The sequence below is a fragment of the Cryptomeria japonica genome, chromosome 11, assembly GCF_030272615.1.
Source record: "Cryptomeria japonica chromosome 11, Sugi_1.0, whole genome shotgun sequence".
NCBI classification, from domain to species: Eukaryota; Viridiplantae; Streptophyta; class Pinopsida; order Cupressales; family Cupressaceae; genus Cryptomeria; species Cryptomeria japonica.
In genome coordinates, this window is record NC_081415.1 from 217,017,285 (window position 1) to 217,039,114 (window position 21,830).

Here is a 21,830-nt window from a genome sequence, read left to right on the forward strand (position 1 = left end):
GATATATATCAATACGAGGCTTAATTTCCTCCAGCAAAGGTTCCTAGATTTGTTGGAGAAATTCACAGGTAATTCAATAGTTTCGATCTAAGATTCCCTACTACAATTAAACAGTATTGATTGAGCTTCTATACATAAATGCATCATGCTTAAACAAATTTTACATTGAAGGTAATCTATGAAGGAAAAAAAATATGTGGTACTGAAGCTAGACATCTACTTCACCTATATAATATGCCAAAAACCCTCATTGTTCAATCACTGAAAATATGTCTGCTGGTGTTTACAACAAGATACAATTCAGCATTAACAAAGAATTGGAGATGAAGGGCAATGCAGAATGAAGATTTTCACCTGCACCATTTTCTACCTTCCATATTAAAATCTTGTTCTCAGAATGTTTGTTTTTTGTAAGCACGTATGGCTCTTTTTGGAGCAAAATGTAATTTCTATGCTTCGGTTTTTTAATTATCAACCTTATTTTTTTCTGGTTTTAGAAAAAATCCTAGCCGTTCACAATATTAGTTTATATCATTGTCTAGAATTTCTTGTACCAAACTGCCTTTTTATTATGTTTTCATGCACGTAACATTTACACCTTGCAAAACAAAAGTGAATGGTCTTCAAAGGATGGTGGTTTGGAGGAGATTTCTCCCATGGTGAGTAACGGGACACTATAAATGAGTAGTTTGAACTAAACTATGTTAGCGTTTAGTTTAAGTTTCTTTGTTATACTTTGCCACGTTGTTGGATCTTATTTCTTTTAGTGCACACATCGTATCCTTCAATTGGAATTTAAGTAGCAACCAATGATAAGACCAACCTTCTTTTCCCTGTTAAATTATTTATGTGCAAGTATCTTGAGACATGTACTTTAGTCAGTCATTGAGAACATGCATGCATATTATATGAACTAATTTACAAGTATGACATATCTTTGTGAATTGTGTGTGTGTGTGTGTGTGTGTGTGTGAGAGAGAGAGAGAGAGAGAGAGAGAGAGAGAGAGAGAGATCTTACATGTACATAAGTGATGAACTCATCTGTGAAGGAAGCTTCCCAAATAGATTATTATTTCCAAGAAAGCTGCGATTGTTGCAACATGAATTGTGTTCAGATAGGTCCACATTATCAACTCCCATAATGAGATTAATAAGATATTTTTGAATGCATATACTTTTAGATATACCTATGATTCAAAGTTCAAACAAATATAGTTTTTTAGGCAAGTGACTTACAGGAATATCAAAGATCTCAAATTTTGAAGTGAAGCAGGAAACTCTCCTGTAAAATTATTAAAACTCAAGTCCCTGACAACAAATAGTTCAAAATAAGTAGATATAGAAAAATAAAATCATTCATGGAACACGTCAAATTTGAATCATAAACTAAAATCTGTATATTTTTCAAATTTCTAGCTCTTGAAGCTTTTCATAAAAACACTATCACTTATTGAATACCATACACTCAGTCCCTATAGTTATTGCTATGACGGCCTTGTGAAATTTCAGTCAATTGAGTGATGTTTTATTAAGATTTAAGTTTGTATTTTTTTGAGTCAATCTCATTGGCCCATATACATGATTAGTGGTTCATAAGAACTTTTTAAATTATAACTAAGTAGATACCTAAAAAGAGCACTTGTTAATAAAAAAGAACAAAATGGAACTTGTTTACTAATTAGGAGTTAGATATCATAATCTTATATAACTGACCAAAAGCAATTCAAGTTTTGTGAAATGTCAAGCTATCTATGTATGTTTTCTATGACTCTATATAATTAATGTGGAAATACAAATCAGCATTAGAGAGGCTTATATGGTATGTATAGTGTAACAAGCTCAGATTAGTTTGCTGTAGATAATTGTCTTCCAAGCCAGTATTCAATTACTCTTAACAATATAAGGGCTAGCCGGCTAGGGAATGAGAAAAACTAAGATATGAATGCTAGACTAATAAAAAGTAAGTTGATGCTATATGATTTTTTAAAGACACCGGGGATGAATGCCAATAATATATTGATATGAATGGATGGAAGTTATCTAGCTAGCATCATATGTAAATCTTCTTTTTATGATACAGCTTGAATTTAATGAGATGACCTGTAACATGTGTCAAATAGCCTTCAATGAAAAAGTGAGCTTGAGGTTTTCTTGCCAACATAAACAACACATTCAAAATGATTTTGTGTTCCATTGGGAATGAAAAATACCAATTGTTATTTTTTCTGTTTGGTCATTTTTTACTTATTTGATTAGGAAATTGAGCTTGAAGTTTTCTAAACTACATAAACAAAGCATTTTATTTTCATAATATATAGTTTTAATCATATGACCTATGACTCATGTGTCAATTGGTCTTTGATAGGACACTGAAGTCAAAGTTTTTCTTACAACATAAATGAAGCATTCCAAGATTTATTCAGCACCAACACACATGGAAACATACCAAACTTTCAATTTTATTAGGCAGCATTCTTACTTCTTTGATTGCTATAATATCTTGAATGGAAGAAATTAGATTCTACCTTCACGTTGATATTTGATTTTTTTTGTTTTATGTCTAAGACCTTTTTCATCATTCAAACTCTCTCTTAGTCCACTAGCTTGTATTACCTCATATTGAAAATGCAAGATGATGATTGGTACAAGAGTTATCAATCAATTACTAGAATTAAGAATTTTCTAGCTTCTACAAACTAAAATCAGTGTTTATGGGGATACATGACTAGGGATGTAGGCAACATCCTTAACATTTTGGGAAGTTGGGAATTTGGAGGGAAGTATCCTTTTCTAGGACTAGAAAACCTGCTCTATGTGGTATTGTTGACGTGGCTAAAATTGCATTGCTACAACTCTCTCCGATCAACGCAGAATAGAATGTTCTTGGTGAGTATCCTATCCTCTCTTGTGTAAGGAATCCCTAATGCTGATTTAGTTGATCAAAGGGGACAACCTCAAGGTTCCAAATGTCAGGTCATGACTGCAGGATAACTCAGCGGTTTGATGTGTTTTTGCTGGTAACACAAGGGGCCTTACGTTTACAACAAGTTGGTCTCCATCCAGTGATGTTGATTCTCAAACTACGAAATAAGATCAAAAGGGAAGGGTTTAGGGATCCTAAGTGCAATGATAGGAATGACTAGTGCTGTGGGTAGATAGATTTCCATAAACCAGTTCTTGTTTTGCCAGAGACATCCTCACAACTTGACAAGAACGATGCAAGCTCCAAAGGATAAATGGATTTTCAAACTGTGGGGATTCATCTAGGCACCCAATTCTGGTGCAACCCAAAACAAACACCTACAGTTGAACTAAGCACAGTTTTGGGTTCAAACTAACCATGCATGATGACCTACAATCAACAGATCGCAAATGGTATGAATCTGAAATGCATCAAATACCCCCCACATTTTGCCATTAAAACCATTGAACTCTAACAAACCAATTGAAAGCATACCATGCAAACAGAAGAAAACAAAGACAACAAACACCATGTTTCAATGTTCATATATTTTCTTCAGTTGCCATTACAACAATTTCTGCAGCAGTTCTATGCTACTCCTAATAATCTAACTAATTCTAACCTCTAAGAGTCTAAAAATCTAACCTGATCTAATCCTTTACAATGAGAGGCATCCTGCCTTTCATAGATTTTACAAATTGAATCAAAGGCCAGGATTGATTGCATCCAAGGGCCCTGATCTGCCTTCTAGAAACTTGGCAACTTTAATCCATGCCTAGTTAATCCTCAGTTATCCTCCCAACCATATTCTCAACTACCTACAACTGTTTGGCATTAATTTAGCTCAATTCAGTAGTTGGAAATAAATGACCTGTGTCCCTTCACTTTAAATTCATTAGACGAGGCCCACAGGTAGTCATGTACATTAAACAATTTCAGTTTTTACAAACCATCTTTCTAGAATTAATTCCAGCTGTGTATTTTTGAGAATGCATAGACTTGTAGCATTCTGAGTATTCTTTTGTCTTCAATCTTGCTGGTTCAGTTGATGGCACGCTTCTTCGTACTTTGTTTTATGCACTCTACTGTGCATTCTTCATTGGCAATGTTTGGGACTATCGTTTTGATCCTACGCTCTTGCATTTTTGCTTCCCAACCTCGATCGTGATCTCGTCTTCTCGATGTTGTTGATCTGCAAACAAGCGATTTTGACTTGATTTAATCACCTCGCAAGATTTAATAAATTCAACAAATATTAAATGTCATCAAGGCAACGTTGGGCTCCGTTTCGGCGAATAAAAGGGGAAAATGAAAGATGTTTACTTTTTAAAACAATTTGAATCCCCTTTACTTCATTTCACTTTTTGATTTAAAATTGTGCCACTTAAAGGGAAAAGTTAGGCTTTTTGAAGCAAAATGTAAGAAAGTCCCTTTTCACTTTATCACTTAAAGTTCCCTTTTCTTCATTTTTCGGGCTTTTTCACCAAAATGCAAGAAAGTCCCTTTTTCACAATTTGCTAAATTCAGCCAAATCAATCAAGAAGTGCGATTTTGGTGCAGGAGCACCTAGAGTCTAGTTAACATGTCAATTAGATGTTTGACTCTTAGGAGTTAGGGGTCATGTCATTTTGACTCAATAAGGTCTATTGAGACCATTTGTAATGTCATTTCATGTTTTTAGGTGGGTATGTCAAATTTGGAGTCATAATTTGCAAGTTTGTAAAAGTTGTCAATGTTGTCATTGGGATAGTTAACTCGATAAAGTGTCATTGTTGTAAAAAGTTGTCAAAGTTGTCGTCAGGATAGTTAACCCGATAAAGTGTCATCGAGATAGTTTACTCTTTTTGGATTGGAAAATCTTGTTCAGCCGACTTTGATGGGCTATTCCAATAGGCATCCGATGCCTTGTTCGGTATAGCTATGCCAAAATAGGGACATCGGGGTAAGTTTACTCTATCGAAATTGCACATAATGGTTACTTCGCCTGTATCAGTTATTCCAATGGGTGATCAAGACCTCGGTTCGGGATTGTTATTTCGACATCGGTGTCCAACATTGATTTGTCATTTCAGGATTGTTATTCCGATGTCAGTGTCTACATTTGATTTTTCAAAATTTGGGAGTCCAACAGTCATGCAGCCCAAAGGTCTCTTGGGACTGTGGGAAAGTGCAGAATTTGGTATAAATTGTATAAGCAATGATTGGAAACAAAGGATATGATGTGAATTCTAAAAATTTGAATTTTTGAAAACTAATTTGAAATCATTGGCAACCAATTGGAAGCTCATTTTCTGCAATTACTCCTTTTTTTGCACATGCATGGTGTTGTATGGATTCAAATTGATTGGACAGTCATATGTATTTATAAAGCATTGAATTACCTTCCATTTGTCGGTGATTTGAGTTTTAGACTCGTTGTGAGGAAGAAGTTATAGCAGTTTTTCACAGAGTGACTTGGTTAGGTAGGGTAACTAGGGTTCAACACCAATTTGACCAATCCTCCCTCCTTGTCTTGCATCAAATTTTGTTTGCCTTAGGAATTTTTCTTTTGTTGTCTTTCATTTTTGTTTTCAAAAATGAAGGACCATTACATGAAATTTTTGTGAAAAAAATGAAAATTTTACTCTATGGCACGCTTCTCGAGGCAAAATTTTGACTAATCCTTGGATTGAATTAATCCTCAGTCCATCCTCGAACCACGTTTCAAATTCCATCACATTTTGGGTTCGTTTGCTATGTCATTCCTTCAATTTTGGGTTTTTTCTCCCTGACTGCAGGTGGGAAATTTTCCTTGAATTGCAAGTTTTAATGATTTCCTTTGTTTTGGTCTTTGTAGGAAAATTTTAGGCTAATTACAAGTGCACTTTATTGAAAAATAATAACTTGTAATTTGCTTTTTATTTCCCCTTTGTTGCTTTTTGGTTATTTAAGTTAAAATAGGGATTTTTTGGTTAAGTTACAAGTTTACTTGTAATTCTTTTGAAAAACCCCTACTTTAATGTCTTTTGCTTGTAATAGGGATTTTTAAGCTCTATTACATATGTGCAAGTTATTAAAACTACTTGTAGGGATTTTATTTTCCCTTTACAAGTAATTTGTAACTTACACATCTCTCTCCAAAACCCGATTTTGCCTAGAATTGAAATAAAGTTACATTTTAAACTTTCTATTTTGCCCAAAAATCCCGATTTTCTCCATAAAGTGCAAATTGGGGAATTTTAAACTTGCAATTGAATTTTTAAAACCCGATTTTTCCTTGTTGATGGAAAAAGTGAAATTTTAAACTTGTAGTTGGATTTTTAAAACCCGATTTTGCCTTGTTGAGAGAAAAGTAACATTTTAAACTTGTTGTTTTCTCTAAAAAACCCGATTTTCCTTATTGCATGCAATTTTAAACTTGTTCTTTCCCAAAAACCCAACCAGCAATATTGGAGGATTTTGTTGAAGATTTCCAACGATTTTTGTGGATAAATTCAAGGAGGAAGGCGTTTTGAATTCCTTGCTATTTTCATGCATTTTCCAACTCTCTTCATGCCATTTGGAAGACATTATCGCTAGTTTTATTGGGTTTTAACAGCAAAAACGTTTTTGAAAAATGCCATGATTTGCCTCATTCAATTGCCACAAATCTTATCTTTCCTAAATCGTTTTGGCTTGTCTTGCCTAGGCGTGGAGGTTGGGTGCTTTACTTAACCGATTCTTCATGCTTTTAATGGGCATTTTGATACATTTGACGTTTTTTCCAAAAACGTGGCTAGGGTTTTGGAATGCGGTAAATTTCTTTTCAAGAGTTCTCCTTCCTTCTTTCAGAGATTGATCATCTTTTTGAAGAGGCATTTTCAGTTTGAAGCAAGGTTTGATTTCTTTTCTTTCTTTGTTTCATTTTCTTGTTTTCTTGTCTTCTTGTTTTTCCTTTCTGGTTGTAAATTTGTATATGATTATTTTGCCCCAAAAATCGGTTTTGTGAGAGATTTTCCCCTTGCAAGGCAATTTGTGGATTGCATTGTTCTTCCCCATTTTCCCTCTTTACTTGTATTCGGGATTTTAAATCCCGATTGCAAGTTGGATGAAAATAATTGTTCTTCCCTTACAGTTAAAAGAATTTAACCACTTTTGGTTGAAATTCCAAGTTGCAAAGATGAAAAATACCCATTCTTTCAAAATCGGGTTTTTAGAACCGGATTACATGTTGAAAGTTCTTCCCATTTTCTTGAAGACGATCTTCCCAAAATCTTTTCGTTTTCACTCATTCATTTCCATCATCCGTACATACTATTTCATCCACTCATTTCACACCTTCATCCATTTTTTCCATTTAAAGTCTACCTATGGTCAGCCATCCAGAACCCGAAATTGGTCCAAAATGCACTCAAAAAATACTTGAAAATGAGTTTTAAAGGTCCAATTACAAGTGCAAACTTGTAGTTACCCATTACACATATGAAGTTGCATGTTTGTTCTCCACAATTGCAAGTTAATGCTCTTGTTTTCCCCACACATGTAATGCAGCTTCCGGAACCCGAAATTCACTTGTGAGCCCATTTTCGCATCAATTTATCTCTTCCCTTGTCAGTTCGGTTTGCACACACGATCTACCAAATCAATGGATTAAGGCATGGGCCTTATTTTGCAAGAAGATTTCAAGAATGAAGGATGATACAAAGAAGAGATACAACAACAATTCATGGTTGAGAGCATAGAATGCTTTCAAGACAAAGATGGTCATGACGTGAAAAGAGGAAGGCAGCCCTTTCCCTCTTGAAAAGCTAGTACTACCCCAAGCAAGAAGATAAGGATGCAAGTTCCCGTTCTGGTTCAAGATGTCTTTACCAATCTAGAATACTTCAAGTTCTAGCATCCTGAAGCGACATGAAGATCATCACAGACAAAGGATGATGCTGTTAGAGTCGTGTCTTTAGACACATGGAATAGTTTTAGTTATGCATTTGTAATTTAACTTTGTAATTGCAAGGTAACTTATTACTTGCACTTTTGTAATTACATGTAAAGCAACTACAAGTTGTGTTCAATTAGGACTGTAGTTGGAATAAGTCTTAGTTAGTTATTGAATAAGTCTTGGTGGTTGAGAGAATCTCTCAAGTTAGTTAGGATCCTCCCACCTTTTTCTCAAAGCTACTCTTCTATAAATACTTGAGGGGTCTATTGTAATCTTCATCTTTTGGAAAGCAAGCAAAAACTCTGCCAAATTTACAGCAAAGAAGTCTTTGAGCTTTCATGTGTAAATTCAAGAATTGAAAGGAATAGAAGGAAATTGCTCAAGCTTTGAGTCTTTGTGCTACATACTTGAGTTTGTGTTCTATATTATCTTTCTTCCAAGTGTTTCTTAAAGAGATTAATCACATTTGATTTGCAGTCTTTGTGCTGCAAGTAGTTGAGGTTAATATAGATTAAAATAAATATTTTGTTGAGAGAAGTTGTAAGTCTTTGTGCTTTCACTTGTTCTTAGGAGAATTTAGGAGTAGATTTTGTGAGAAATAGCTGTGAGTCTTTGAGCTTATACTACTTCCCATTGTTTTAAGTAGAAAAGAATAAGATATTCCAATCTTTGCACTGTTATAATTTGTTCTTGATAGAATTAGTATAGAAAAGGGTAGATAGGACTTCATGTAATCAAGTCTTTGAGCTTGATATTGCTATCCTGTCTCGAAGGAAGTAACGGAAGTCTTTGAGCTTTCAGGAAACTTCATTTCTTTTCTCTCATTTCATTTCGAAAGTTGTTACTGCTATTTTATATCAAATCGCTATCACTTTTCTGTGAAGAGAAAAAGATATTGTCTTTCTTGAAAGAAGAAGAAAGATTGTTGTCCCATCCTATTTTATTTTCAAAGTTGTAGTTAGATAGGGGGAGCCTTCCCTTAATTAGGAGAGTTTTACTCACACGCTGTGGTTGAAACCACAATTTTGTATATTTCCCCAAGTGTACAAAATTTTCAACCAACAACTTTTTTGCAAAATGTGTATTTTGGCCTATTTAACCCTTTTAGGCAATTTTTGGCTTTACACTTTAATGCCTTACTCCTTAGTGAAATTCGGCCAATTTGGATTAAATGAGTGATTTTCTTTCTAAGTTATAATGCCTTTGCAAAAATTGGGCATTTTGGCAAGATTTTGACAAACTTTGGCCATTTTGGCATTTTTGCGAGATTTTGACAAACTTCAACCATTTTGGTATTTTTGTGAGATTTTGACAAACTTCAGCCATTTTGGCATTTTTGCGAGATTTTGACTTGTTTTCTTTTTGTGTCAACATTTGAATCTTTGCCTTAGATTCTTCTTTGTTCAATTTTCCCTTGCAAAATGAATTGCAAGTAACATTTCAATGCATCCAAGCTGCTCGTCAAATCCCTATTTTTGAGGTGCGAAATCTTTAGGACTTAGGACTCAGGATAGCTCAATTTCAAGTCGAATCATCTTCTTCAAGCTCAGATTTCTCATTGTTGTTATCCACTCTACCTACTCACAAAAACTCCTACTCAGGGCCTCAACGAGGTAAATACAAAAAGGGGGGACCCTGTTGACAATGGGGAGTGTGTGCAATGAGCACAACAGGTACATAAAAATAGAAAAAGGTGATCTTTTAGGAAAAATACTAAAAAGTCTAAAATGCTAAAAGGGGGAGGATTGTCAATGCAAATTCAATGGAATGCATTTATTTTAGCTTGTTGAAGTTATTTAAATTCTAATATCCATCCCCATTGTTGGTAAATAAGGTTTACATTTTGTAATAAAGGCACCTTAGTGATTTAGTGTTAGTAATTAAAATGTTTAGTTAGTTTTGTGTTGGTTGGAATTAGTTTTCCATTGGTTAGTTTGGGGAAATTACATGAGAATGCATGCTTTATAGGCATTTGCATAATACATTGTAAGAAAACCTTGGATGGATAATAATATCATTTTACATATTTTGTTATTATCCTTGAGAGCAGTATGATTTAGTTTTATTTTACAATTTTTTCCTACAAATTTCAACATTGTATCAAAGCTCATGGGAGATCCTTAAGGCAAGGAGAAATATTTTGCTTCATACGAGTAGAAACATATTGCCAGAGTTGCCCTAGGTTTGTTTGTCTCTAAATGTTCACTCTACATCTCCTGTGACATTGTTCTATGTGTTACACTTTTGGTAGAGAAGTGGAGGAGATTTGATCAATTGCTAGAATACTGGTCAAGGAATGAATACAAAGGTCTTGATCATGCCACAACATAGGCTGATATTAGAGGTAAAGGAAACCATTGATCTACATGAATATAGAGGGTGGTTTTGTTAATGCTACTATTGTCCTATCATGAAGACTATGGGTGGTAGATTTCCAACGTGTGATTTGTATGAATAGTATTTTGTGATTTCGAGGTTTGGCAATAATAGGTTAGAGCTATATATATACAATGGTGATAAATATAAAATTGTGTTATGGTTAAGTATCCAAATATCTTTGTTCAAGGTATTAAAACTTCTTTTGTCTTTTGTAAGAATAGAATGTAATGTCCCCACTTTAGCAATTGACCAAGTGTATGTGCGTTAGCCTAGCTCTACATGGTCCCGAGGGCTAACGAAAGGTTTAAGGGGATCCTGGAGTGTTTTGGCCTAGTTATTTCCAGTTTGGGCTAAAACAGAATTGATTTACTTAGTTTTAGGCATGCTTACTATTTTTAGTAAGTCAGCAGGACACAACGAAGGCTAGCTTCGATGATTGGGTTCGATACTCCTCGACGAGAGCTTTTCGACAAGCTATCACTCGCGCTATTCAGAGTCCGATTGCTAATATATTTTAATGCCTGAAGTGTTATTAAAGTAACATTTAATTTAATTGTAAAATATTAAAGTGTTACTTTAATATTTATTTTATGGGGATGTGTGCAAATCAAAGGGGCACCCAAGGGAGACATAAGTGAATATTTTAATATTTTTTATATTGCACATCTTTTATCCCACATTGCTCAAGTGAGTTGGGTCAACCCTTGGAGAAAGAATAAAAGGAAGCTTTTGTGGCTTCACTCGGCATGTTGAATATGAGAAGAAATTGATGTGTGAGTTGCAGATCCGTTCTTGGCATTAGGGAACGTCTATCCTCTCTTGTGACATTCTAAACATCATTCCTTTGGGGTTTGGCCTTTGAAATCCATTGCTATCAGCTTCATTAGCAGGCAAATTGGGTGCATCTCCAGCTATAGGCAAATTTGGTGTTTTTGTTCATACCTTCTTCACTTCTTGTCCAATGCTTATGCCATTCTGAAGGGATGATTTTATGAAGATATTGGACTGATTGAAGACTAATTAATACTGTAGCAGCATTGTAGCGTAGCACTATTCATGTTACCGTAGCATGACACTATTCACGCCACTATAGCATGACACTATTCACATTACTGTAGCATGACACTATTCATGTTACTGTAGCAGCAAGATGGGAAGTCATTGTTGGAACATTATGGTGCAGGGCACCTTCACATGTCTTTTATGGAATTTTGTTTTTTTTCTTGTTTGGCATTGTAATAAGGATGTGTGATGACCATCCATGGAATTGTTGATCCTTTTGTGTGGTCAAGGGACTCTTAGGTCATGCTATAAGCCTAGAGTTACCCTTAGTCCACTAGGATCCTATTAGGTCTAGTATGGCATTTTCTAGTATTGTTGAGTTTTGACATTAGGAGATATATTTTTATGTTTTGTGATCATTATGGACATGTTAGAACCATTTATAAGTTGATTGGAGTCCTAGAAGGCAAAAATGCAAAAAATGCAAAAATTGTAAAAGTTGCTTTGCAACTTTGACAATTTTTTGAAAATTAGTTGAAAAATGGTTCTCATGGTTTCTCACCACCTTGGTTCAGTTGTAACAGTTTGGGGAAGCCTATTTAGGCCTTCAAAACAATTCCCAAAAGGTGGGGAGTCGAATTGATGTAAAAAGTGATAAAAATTCTGGAAAAAAACCAGTTTTCTGAGCAAAAACGTGTTTGTACGAATTTGTACGGATTGGAAAAGTCTGATACAGGTCCATGGTTGCATAGGCACATGAAATACCTTTCATATGAATCTGGTTTGACTGAATTTGGAGTTGTTTTGTGGAAGTTATTGCATTTTTTCTAAAATCAGCCCCAAACCCATAGGGTTTTGAGGAATTTGCTGCTATATGGACAATATCTTGCAATTCCAGAGGTAATAATTCATTCCCCTTTGGAATTTACAAGGTCTAAGGATGTACTATAATATCCCAAATGCTCAGGATCTGGTGATTGAGTTTTCTTGGTGTTTGTGCAAGCCTTAGGCTAAATATCCTCATGTATTTAGCCGGCAAGTGGATGAATGAAGAGTGCAGATCGGTGGAAGGACCAAGGGGTTGGTGAAAGCTGTTGAAAAGCATGAAATCAGATTGAATATACCTCTCAAGACTCTGTCCTAACCTTGTGTACCCATCATCAAGTGTTTGCTTGTGTTCCAAGCCTAAATTGGCCACTTAGGCCTATGAACCAAGTAAGGGTTTGATAGTGCAGGAGTGGGGTGAGGATCTGATCTCTTGGGGTTTGTCCAAACATCTGTTGGAGGTTCTAAATCAACAAAAACAGTACCAAATACTTTGTTTAATTTGTCTTGTGTTACCCGATTTCTATTTGTGAGACCTAGTAGCCTAGTAGGTCCAAATGGTGAAGTTGGTATTGTGGGGCTTGGGGAATCAAACCAGTAGTTGATTCTTGGTTGTTTAGGGTCCTTAAAGGTGTCCCTACTGCTGTTTTTCATCAGAGAGCAGATTTGAGTTATTTTTCCTATTTGAGTCTCACTAGGGGATTGAGTCTCTAAAGCAACTTTTGTGTCTAAGTTGAGTAACCCATAGGATTTGGGTTTGGCCTTTGAGTAGGTCTAAGGATTGAGTGAAGGTGAGCCTTCATACCTTTTGTGAAGTGTGGGTAAGGTTGACTAAGTTGGGAAAGTCACCTTGTGAGGTTTAGAGACGGTGAGCCCATTGGCACACTTCTGGTTGTGCACTCTGCATCAAGTGGTATCAGAGCACCACTAAGATCTTTGGTAGTGAGAAGATGTCAGAAATTGAATGAAATGATGGGGATGGATTTCCTCAAAACATCACCAACAAGGAGTTGGCAAAAATGTTCAAAGAACACCTAGCAAGGAGTAAGAAAATGGAGATGGAGTTAGAAAAACTCAAGCATAAACAAGAGACAAGAAGAGATGAAGAGGAATGTGAGGAAGAAGAAGAAGAAGAGGCCCCTAGGTCTCAGTTTGATGGATTAAATATACCTGCTGATCAAAGACACTTCCTAGAAGCCCTTGAAAAGGTAGGAAGGAAGGATAGCAAACCTGATGTTCCAATGTTCACAGGAAAGATGAATGCTGAAGAATGTATGGATTGGGTGGAAGCCCTTGAAAACTACTTTGAATGTGATGATACACTTGAGAGTTCAAAGGTGAAGATAGCCAAATCAAAGATGAAAGGACCAGCATTGAGTTGGTGGAACTTCTTGCAGAATGAGAGGGTGGAGAACAACAAAGCACCTATTACCACATGGAAGAAGATGTTGGCTGAGATAAAAAAACAATTTGTTCCTGAAGACTATGAAGTAACCCTCCACAAGAAGCTACATAATCTGAAACAAAAAGATATGGATGTAAGTACCTATACAGAGGAGTTTTATAAACTTTCTTTGAAGACTAAGATATCTGAAACTGAAAATCAGAAGTTGGCTAGATATGTAAATGGACTGAAATATAGCATTCAGGATGAGTTGAGTTTGTTTAACCCTGAATCAGTCCATAAATGTCATCAAATGGCTTTGAAAATAGAAGAAAAACAAAGGAAGAGAGGTGAACAAAACAATAGAGGTGGAAGAGGTAATCAAAACTTTAGAGGAAGGGGCAGATTTCATGTTAGAGGTTCATTCCAAAGGCAGCAAAGTGAGAGCAGCCAGCAAGATGCTGATAAAGATTCTAATCATAGAGGTACTCCTAGAGGTGGAAGAGGAAATGGAAGAGGTAGATTTGGAGGTAGAGGATCTAATGTCTTCACTGGGAGATGTTTCTCATGCAATCAGGTTGGTCACCAATCTTTTAGATGCCCTGAGAAAGCTAGCAGTAGTTCAGGCCAGCAAGGAGAAAGGAGAGTGCACCTAGCACGAGGATGACCACCAAAGTACCACTTCATATCAGACTGCCTCATCTAAGCTTGCTGATCCAGTGAATGGAGAATGCATCATGTTCAATAGAACACTCTTGACACCAATCAAGGAGGAGCCACCACAAAGGAAGTCCTTGTTCCGAACTAAATGCTTGGTGAATGGTAAACCATGTAAGGTAATTGTAGATTCTGGTTCTACTGAGAATTTGGCTTCTATTGAAATGATTGAGAAGTTAGGATTAAAGAAAATGCCTCATCCTAACCCATATAAGGTTTCATGGTTGAATAAGGAGCAACAAACACTAGTTAATGAGCAATGTTGGGTAAGTTTTTCAATAGGTGAATATGAGGATAAAGTTTTGTGTGAAGTAGTGAATATGGATGCTTGCCATCTTCTTTTAGGAAGACCTTGGCAATATGATACTAGTGCCCAACATGATGGGAAGAGGAATGTGTATCACATCAAGAAGAATGGTGAAAACTTTACAATGACACCCTTGCAGGATGAACCCAAGGATATGGTATTAACTAGTAGTGTGATGCTGGTTGGAGAAAAAGAATTTTTGAAAGGCTTGAAGGAGGACAAAACACCATGTTTTGCTGTTGTAGTGAAGCCTAAGGACAACATACCTAAGAAGGAGAAAAATCAGAACTTGTTGAAGAATGTAGGTCCCAAGGAGGTTTTTGATTTGTTGGATCAGTATAAAGGAATTGTTGCAGATGATACCAATGATACTTTGCCCCCTGAAAGGATGATAAGTCATTGTATAGATCTGATTCCAGGAGCCACTTTACCCAATAAGGCAGCTTATAAACTTACCCCTGAACAAAATGCAAAAGTAGCAAGGCAGATTCAAGAATTGTTAGAGAAGGGTTTCATAAGGAAAAGTGTTAGTCCATGTGCTGTACCAATAGTCCTTGCACCTAAGAAAGAGGGAACTTGGAGATTATGCATTGACTCTAGAGCAATCAACAAGATAACCATCAGATATCGGTTTCCTATGCCAAGATTAGAAGATCTCATGGATTGTCTAGGAGGGGCTAAGTACTACTCAAAAATTGACCTCAAGAGTGGATACCATCAGATTAGGATCAGACAAGGAGATGAATGGAAAACAGCTTTCAAGACCAATGAAGGTTTGTTTGAGTGGGTTGTAATGCCTTTTGGTTTGTCAAATGCTCCTAGTACTTTCATGCGCTTGATGAATGAAGTCTTAACACCTTTCATTAACAAGTTTGTTGTAGTGTATATGGATGATATTTTGGTGTTTAGCAGCAACAAGGAAGAGCATCTAAAACACATAGATATGGTTTTAAAAAAGCTTCATGAAGAGCAACTAAAAATCAACCTTGAGAAGTGTTCATTCATGCAAGAAGAGTTGGTTTTCCTTGGATTTGTTATCTCACAAGGAAATCTGAAAATGGATCCAGCCAAGGTTGAAGCCATTCTTAATTGGCCAGCACCTACAAATGCCACTGAGGTAAAGAGTTTTCATGGCTTATGTAGTTTCTATAGAAAGTTCATTAGAAACTTTAGTGGAATTTGTGCTCCACTCATAGATACTATCAAAGGTGGAAGGAAATGTGTATTTGTGTGGACTCATGAAGCAAGTAGGTCATTTGAGATGTTGAAAAAGAAGATTGCAGAACTTCCTATGCTTGTACTTCCTGATTTTCATAAGGTTTTTGTGGTAGAATGTGATGCTAGTAATAGAGCTATTGGAGGAGTCCTAAGTCAAGATGGGAGACCAGTAGCATTCTTTAGTGAAAAATTGAATGAGGCTAAACAAAAGTATTCCACTTATGACCTTGAACTCTATGCTATGGTTCAAGCCTTGAGGAAATGGAGGCACTACCTACTCCCTAAGGAATTCATTGTATACACAGACAATCATGCTTTGAGTTTTCTAAATAGGCAGGAGAAACTTCATCATAGACATGTTAAATGGATGGAATTCTTGCAATCTTATACTTTTACCATAAAACATAAAAAAGGAGTTGCTAATAAGGTTGCTGATGCTTTGAGTAGGAGGAGTTTAGCCATCAAAGAAATTCAATTGGAAAGTGCAGGTATCAATGCAATCAAGGATATGTATGCTACGGATGAAGATTTCAAGGAAGCCTACAAGGTATGCATGGATATGACAGCAAGGTATCATACTGATTTTTTTGAGTTTCTGATACAAGATGGAATTTTGTTCAAAGGTAGTTTACTTTGTGTGCCTAAGGGGTCAATAAGGGAAAATATAATCAAGGAAAAGCATTGTGGAAGCTTGGCAGGTCACTTTGGAGTAGATAAGACCTTGGAATTGGTGAGAAGATTTTATTTTTGGCCTAAACTTCAGACTGATGTAAGAAAGTTTGTTGAGACTTGTTATGTTTGTCAAAGAGCCAAGGGCCAAACATCTAATGCAGGACTTTATACACCATTGCCTATCCCTTCAAAGCCATGGGATTCAGTAAGTATGGACTTTATGCTTGGCCTTCCAAGAACTAAATCTGGTTATGATAGTGTGTATGTAGTTGTGGACAGATTTTCCAAAATGGCTCATTTTATTCCTTGCAAAACCACTCATGATGCTTCACATGTTGCTAGTTTATTCTTTAAAGAAGTAGTCAGACTTCATGGATTCCCTATGTCAATCATATCCGATAGGGATCCTAAATTTATAGGTCACTTTTGGAGGACCTTATGGAAAAAACTTGGAACTAATGTTGCTTTATCTTCAGCATAACATCCTCAATCAGATGGACAGACCGAGGTCATCAATAGGTCACTTGGAAACCTCTTGAGATGTCTAACACAAGAATATGGTTCAAGTTGGGATTCTATATTGGCACAAGCTGAGTTTTCTTATAATGATTCCATTAATAGAAGTATAGGTATGACTCCTTTTCAAATTGTGTATGGTGTGCACCCTAGAGGGATAATGGAACTCAGAGATGTCAGTCATATGGAGAAGAAGAGTGCTTTGGCTGAAGATTTTGTAGAGGTAATGAAGGATGTGCATGAACAAGTCAAGAACCGGTTGCAACATACCACTGAAAAATATAAGGCAGCAGCAGATAAGAAGAGAAGAGATTTGCAATTCAAGGTGGGTGATTTGGTGATGGTACATCTGAAAAAGGAGAGATTGCCAAAGGAGAAGTACACCAAGTTGCTGATGAAAAAGCTTGGTCCTTGCAAGATCCTCAAGAAGTGTGGCAACAATGCCTACAAAGTGGATTTACCTTCTTCTATTGGTTTATCACCTATTTTTAATGTTGCTGACTTGTATCCTTATAAAGGATCTGTAGATGATGTTTTTGTTGCAGGTGCATCAGATGTCCAGCATGATGAGTCACTCAAGGAGATATCCCAGCCCTCTACTCTAGAGATTGAGAGTATCCTTGACAAGAGGGTGATCAAACAAACAAGGAGGAAAGTGTATTATGAGTATTTGGTCAAATGGAAACATCAACCCCTGGAGGAAGCCACATGGATGACTAAGGAGGCCATTGAAAAGGCAGGGTTTCAGTTTGAGAGCATTCCAACTCAAGGGACTTGAGTTCTTTTGAACCTGTGGAGCATGGTGCAGGGCACCTTCACATGTCTTTTATGGAATTTTGTTTTTTTTCTTGTTTGGCATTGTAATAAGGATGTGTGATGACCATCCATGGAATTGTTGATCCTTTTGTGTGGTCAAGGGACTCTTAGGTCATGCTATAAGCCTAGAGTTACCCTTAGTCCACTAGGATCCTATTAGGTCTAGTATGGCATTTTCTAGTATTGTTGAGTTTTGACATTAGGAGATAGATTTTTATGTTTTGTGATCATTATGGACATGTTATAACCATTTATAAGTTGATTGGAGTCCTAGAAGGCAAAAATGCAAAAAATGCAAAAATTGTAAAAGTTGCTTTGCAACTTTGACAATTTTTTGAAAATTAGTTGAAAAATGGTTCTCATGGTTTCTAACCACCTTGGTTCGGTTGTAACAGTTTGGGGAAGCCTATTTAGGCCTTCAAAACAATTCCCAAAAGGTTGGGAGTCGAATTGATGTAAAAAGTGATAAAAATTTTGGAAAAAAACCAGTTTTCTAAGCAAAAACATGTTTGTACGAATTTGTACGGATTGGAAAAGTCTAATACAGGTCCATGGTTGCATAGGCACGTGAAATACCTTTCATATGAATCTGGTTTGACTGAATTTGGAGTTGTTTTGTGGAAGATATTGCATTTTTTCTAAAATCAGCCCCAAACCCATAGGGTTTTGAGGAATTTGCTGCTATATGGACAATATCTTGCAATTCTAGAGGTAATAATTCATGCCCCTTTGGAATTTGCAAGGTCTAAGGATGTACTATAATATCCCAAATGCTCAGGATTTGGTGATTGAGTTTTCTTGGTGTTTGTGCAAGCCTTAGGCTAAATATCCTCATGTATTTAGCCGGCAAGTGGATGAATGAAGAGTGCAGATTGGTGGAAGGACCAAGGGGTTGGTGAAAGCTGTTGAAAACATGAAATCAGATTGAATATACCTCTCAAGACTCTGTCCTAACCTTGTGTACCCATCATCAAGTGTTTGCTTGTCTTCCAAGCCTAAATTGGCCACTTAGGCCTATGAACCAAGTAAGGGTTTGATAGTGCAGGAGTGGGGTGAGGATCTGATCTCTTGGGGTTTGTCCAAACATCTGTTGGAGGTTCTAAATCAACAAAAACAGTACCAAATACTTTGTTTAATTTGTCTTGTGTTACCCGATTTCTATTTGTGAGACCTAGTAGCCTAGTAGGTCCAAATGGTGAAGTTGGTATTGTGGGGCTTGGGGAATCAAACTAGTAGTTGATTCTTGGTTGTTTAGGGTCCTTAAAGGTGTCCCTACTACTGTTTTGCATCAAAGAGCAGATTTGAGTTATTTTTCCTATTTGAGTCTCACTAGGGGATTGAGTCTCTAAAGCAACTTTTGTGTCTAAGTTGAGTAACCCATAGGATTTGGGTTTGGCCTTTGAGTAGGTCTAAGGATTGAGTGAAGGTGAGCTTTCATACCTTTTGTGAAGTGTGGGTAAGGTTGACTAAGTTGGGAAAGTCACCTTGTGAGTTCTAGAGATGGTGAGCCCATTGGCACACTTCTGGTTGTGCACTCTGCATCACATTGTGTCAAAAATGTTGGAGTATTTAGTGAGTTGAAAAAATTTGCTATGTATTTGATTTTATTAATTCTGGAAATAATATCATATTAGCAGTAATTCAATCTTCATGTTGCATATTATTGTAATTTCCTTCTAGTTCATTTTATGTGATTTCAAATCTATGCAAAGACTTAAAAATAAACAAACATTTCATTTCCGAAGCCATAAGGGGGTTTAAACATTAAACAGAGAAATAAGGAGTTGGATGCAAACTATTTGGCTAAATTCCTATCAGCAGTTGGTTTAGTTTTTGGGCATTCTAGGGTGTCCATTATAGTGGTATCAGAGCTTGTTTTTCTTGCCATCCTGTGAGGGTTTCATGCGTCCAGCACATCAGTATTACTTGAGGAGAAACAGGTCAAACCCAAACTTACAAAATTCACCAGAGATTGAAGAGGAGGGTGACCCTTTTTCAGCATCAGCCATGGGTGAAAGAGATGGGGAAAGGGGAGAACCTAGGACTAGGGAGATGCTCAATGATCTTGCTAGGGGTCAGAGGGAGCTCCAGGCTACATTGCAGTAGATGGCTATAGCCATTACCCAACATTTGACGAGAGCAGATCAAGGCAATAATGCCAACCAAGGTAATAATGGCAACCAAGGTAATAATACCAATCAGGGTAATGGAGGTAATGGAGACGCATCGGTCAACAGGGGAACCGGGACATATGCTAGAGCAGGTTCTTCTACTACGAGACCACTCATGCCACAGTTTCCTCCGAGATAGAATGACCAGAATAATGCCAGTCCTACACAACAAGAGATTCAAGATATGATTATGGATGATTGGAGGAACTCTAGCCCTAAGTTACAGGCTGAGATGACATTCAGGGAATATATGGATGTTAGACTCAAGAATATGCCCATGAGAGGAAACCGACAATAGAATTATGAGATGAGGAAGAAGTTGGGAAAGTTGTCTATTCCATACTATGATGATACAGGGAAGGCTTCAGCATGGACATGGGTCCAGAAATTAGATACTTATTTCCAACTTAATCCCATGCTTGAGGAGGATCCGATTAAATATGCTGCATTGCACTTGGATGGGAGTGCACACGAGTGGTGGTACCATGGTATGGTCACATTGGGCCATAACCAAATAGACACATACACAGAGTTCACTGAGAGGTTGATTGACAAGTTTGATATGAAGGATCCAAAACTCCATTTCAAGGAGTTAGCCCAGTTGAGACAGTGGGGTCCTATCGATAGTTACATCTCAGATTTCCAGAGTCTATCAGTGTTGGTTACAGACATTTCGGAGAGCAGGTTGATTGTACTGTTTGTGGATGGATTGTCAGAGCCTCTTCGTGGTTGGGTGAAGGGACACGATCCCCTCACATTGCAGGATGCCATTCGGAAGGCAAGAGATCTTGCACCTTCCACTTCTAGGAGTAAGTTCACTCCTAAGGATCCACACTTCAAGAAAGATAAGGATAAGAAACCTCTACATAAGGATTCTCAGCCTCAGAAAAAAGAATCAAAGAGGTTAGACGATGAGACACTGAACGAGTTGAGGTGGAAAAAACTATGTTTTCAGTGTAGGGAACCGTGGGATTTATCTCACAAGTGTCCTCTGAAGGCTAAGGCCAACCAGATGGAGTACTTCTCTACTGAGGAGTCACAGTTAGAGGATGAGGAGCAGCAGTCAGAGTCTGATGGTGAGAGTAGTGCCACTAAGGAGGGTTCAGGGAATGAGAAGTCCCTAGCTAGATTGACAGGTGCTCAAAAGGCAATTACTTTTAAGGTGCGTGGCACCATACAGGGACAAAAGGTGGTTGCTTTGTTGGACACTGGGGCCACACATAATTTCATAGATTCACAGTTAGTGGCTAGGAGATGGTGGCAAACTGAAGAACATTTAGGATTTCGAGTCATGGTAGCTAGTGGTCACAAGTTACTATGCACACAGAAGATTACAAATCTTCGCATCAGATTGGGAGATGGTTATGAGCTCCAGGATGAGTTCTATGTTGTGGACATGGGTGATTATGACGTTATCTTAGGGATGACTTGGATGGCATCGTTGAGAGAGTTTACTCTCAACATGGAGAGAGTAGAGATGAGTTTCCAGCATGAGGGCAGGACCGTGGTACTCAGAGGATTATCAGATGGTAGTTGTAGGGTAGTTTCTTTGAGAAGGATGGAGAGGTTGTTCAAACATGATGATTTTGAGTGGGCAGCGGAGTGCTTGATTATGCCAGCATCACTAGAGCCATAGGTTAAGAGTCATCCGCTTGATATGCAGGACATCCTTGATAGACATGCCAAGTTATTTGGCAGTATTCCACATGGCATTCCTCCAGATAGGGGGATAGATCACGTCATTGAGTTAGAAGAGGGGACTAAGCCCATTATGATCACACCCTCTCATCATCCAAAGAAACACAAGGATGAGATAGAGACAACCATCAAGGAGTTATTGGAGATGGGGCACATTAGGCCAAGCAAAAGCCCTTTTGCTTCAGCAGGTGTTTTGGTTAAGAAGAAGGATGGAACAATGCGCATGTGCATTGACTACAGGGCCTTGAACAAGAAAACCATTAAGA

At 37.2% G+C, this 21,830-nt stretch overlaps 1 protein-coding gene across 1 annotated transcript in view; it reads right to left on the bottom strand.

Annotated features, from left to right (window-relative positions):
* Window positions 1-21,830, bottom strand: part of LOC131077903 (probable LRR receptor-like serine/threonine-protein kinase At1g56140) — a 127,703-nt gene that overhangs the window by 49,794 nt on the left and 56,079 nt on the right. Inside the window, exons 12-13 of the mRNA XM_058015496.2 lie at window positions 1,237-1,308; window positions 1,019-1,084 (exon numbers count right to left, since the gene is read on the bottom strand). Coding sequence (XP_057871479.2) covers window positions 1,019-1,084; window positions 1,237-1,308 — 138 coding nt within the window. The remainder of the gene's footprint in view (window positions 1-1,018; window positions 1,085-1,236; window positions 1,309-21,830) is intronic.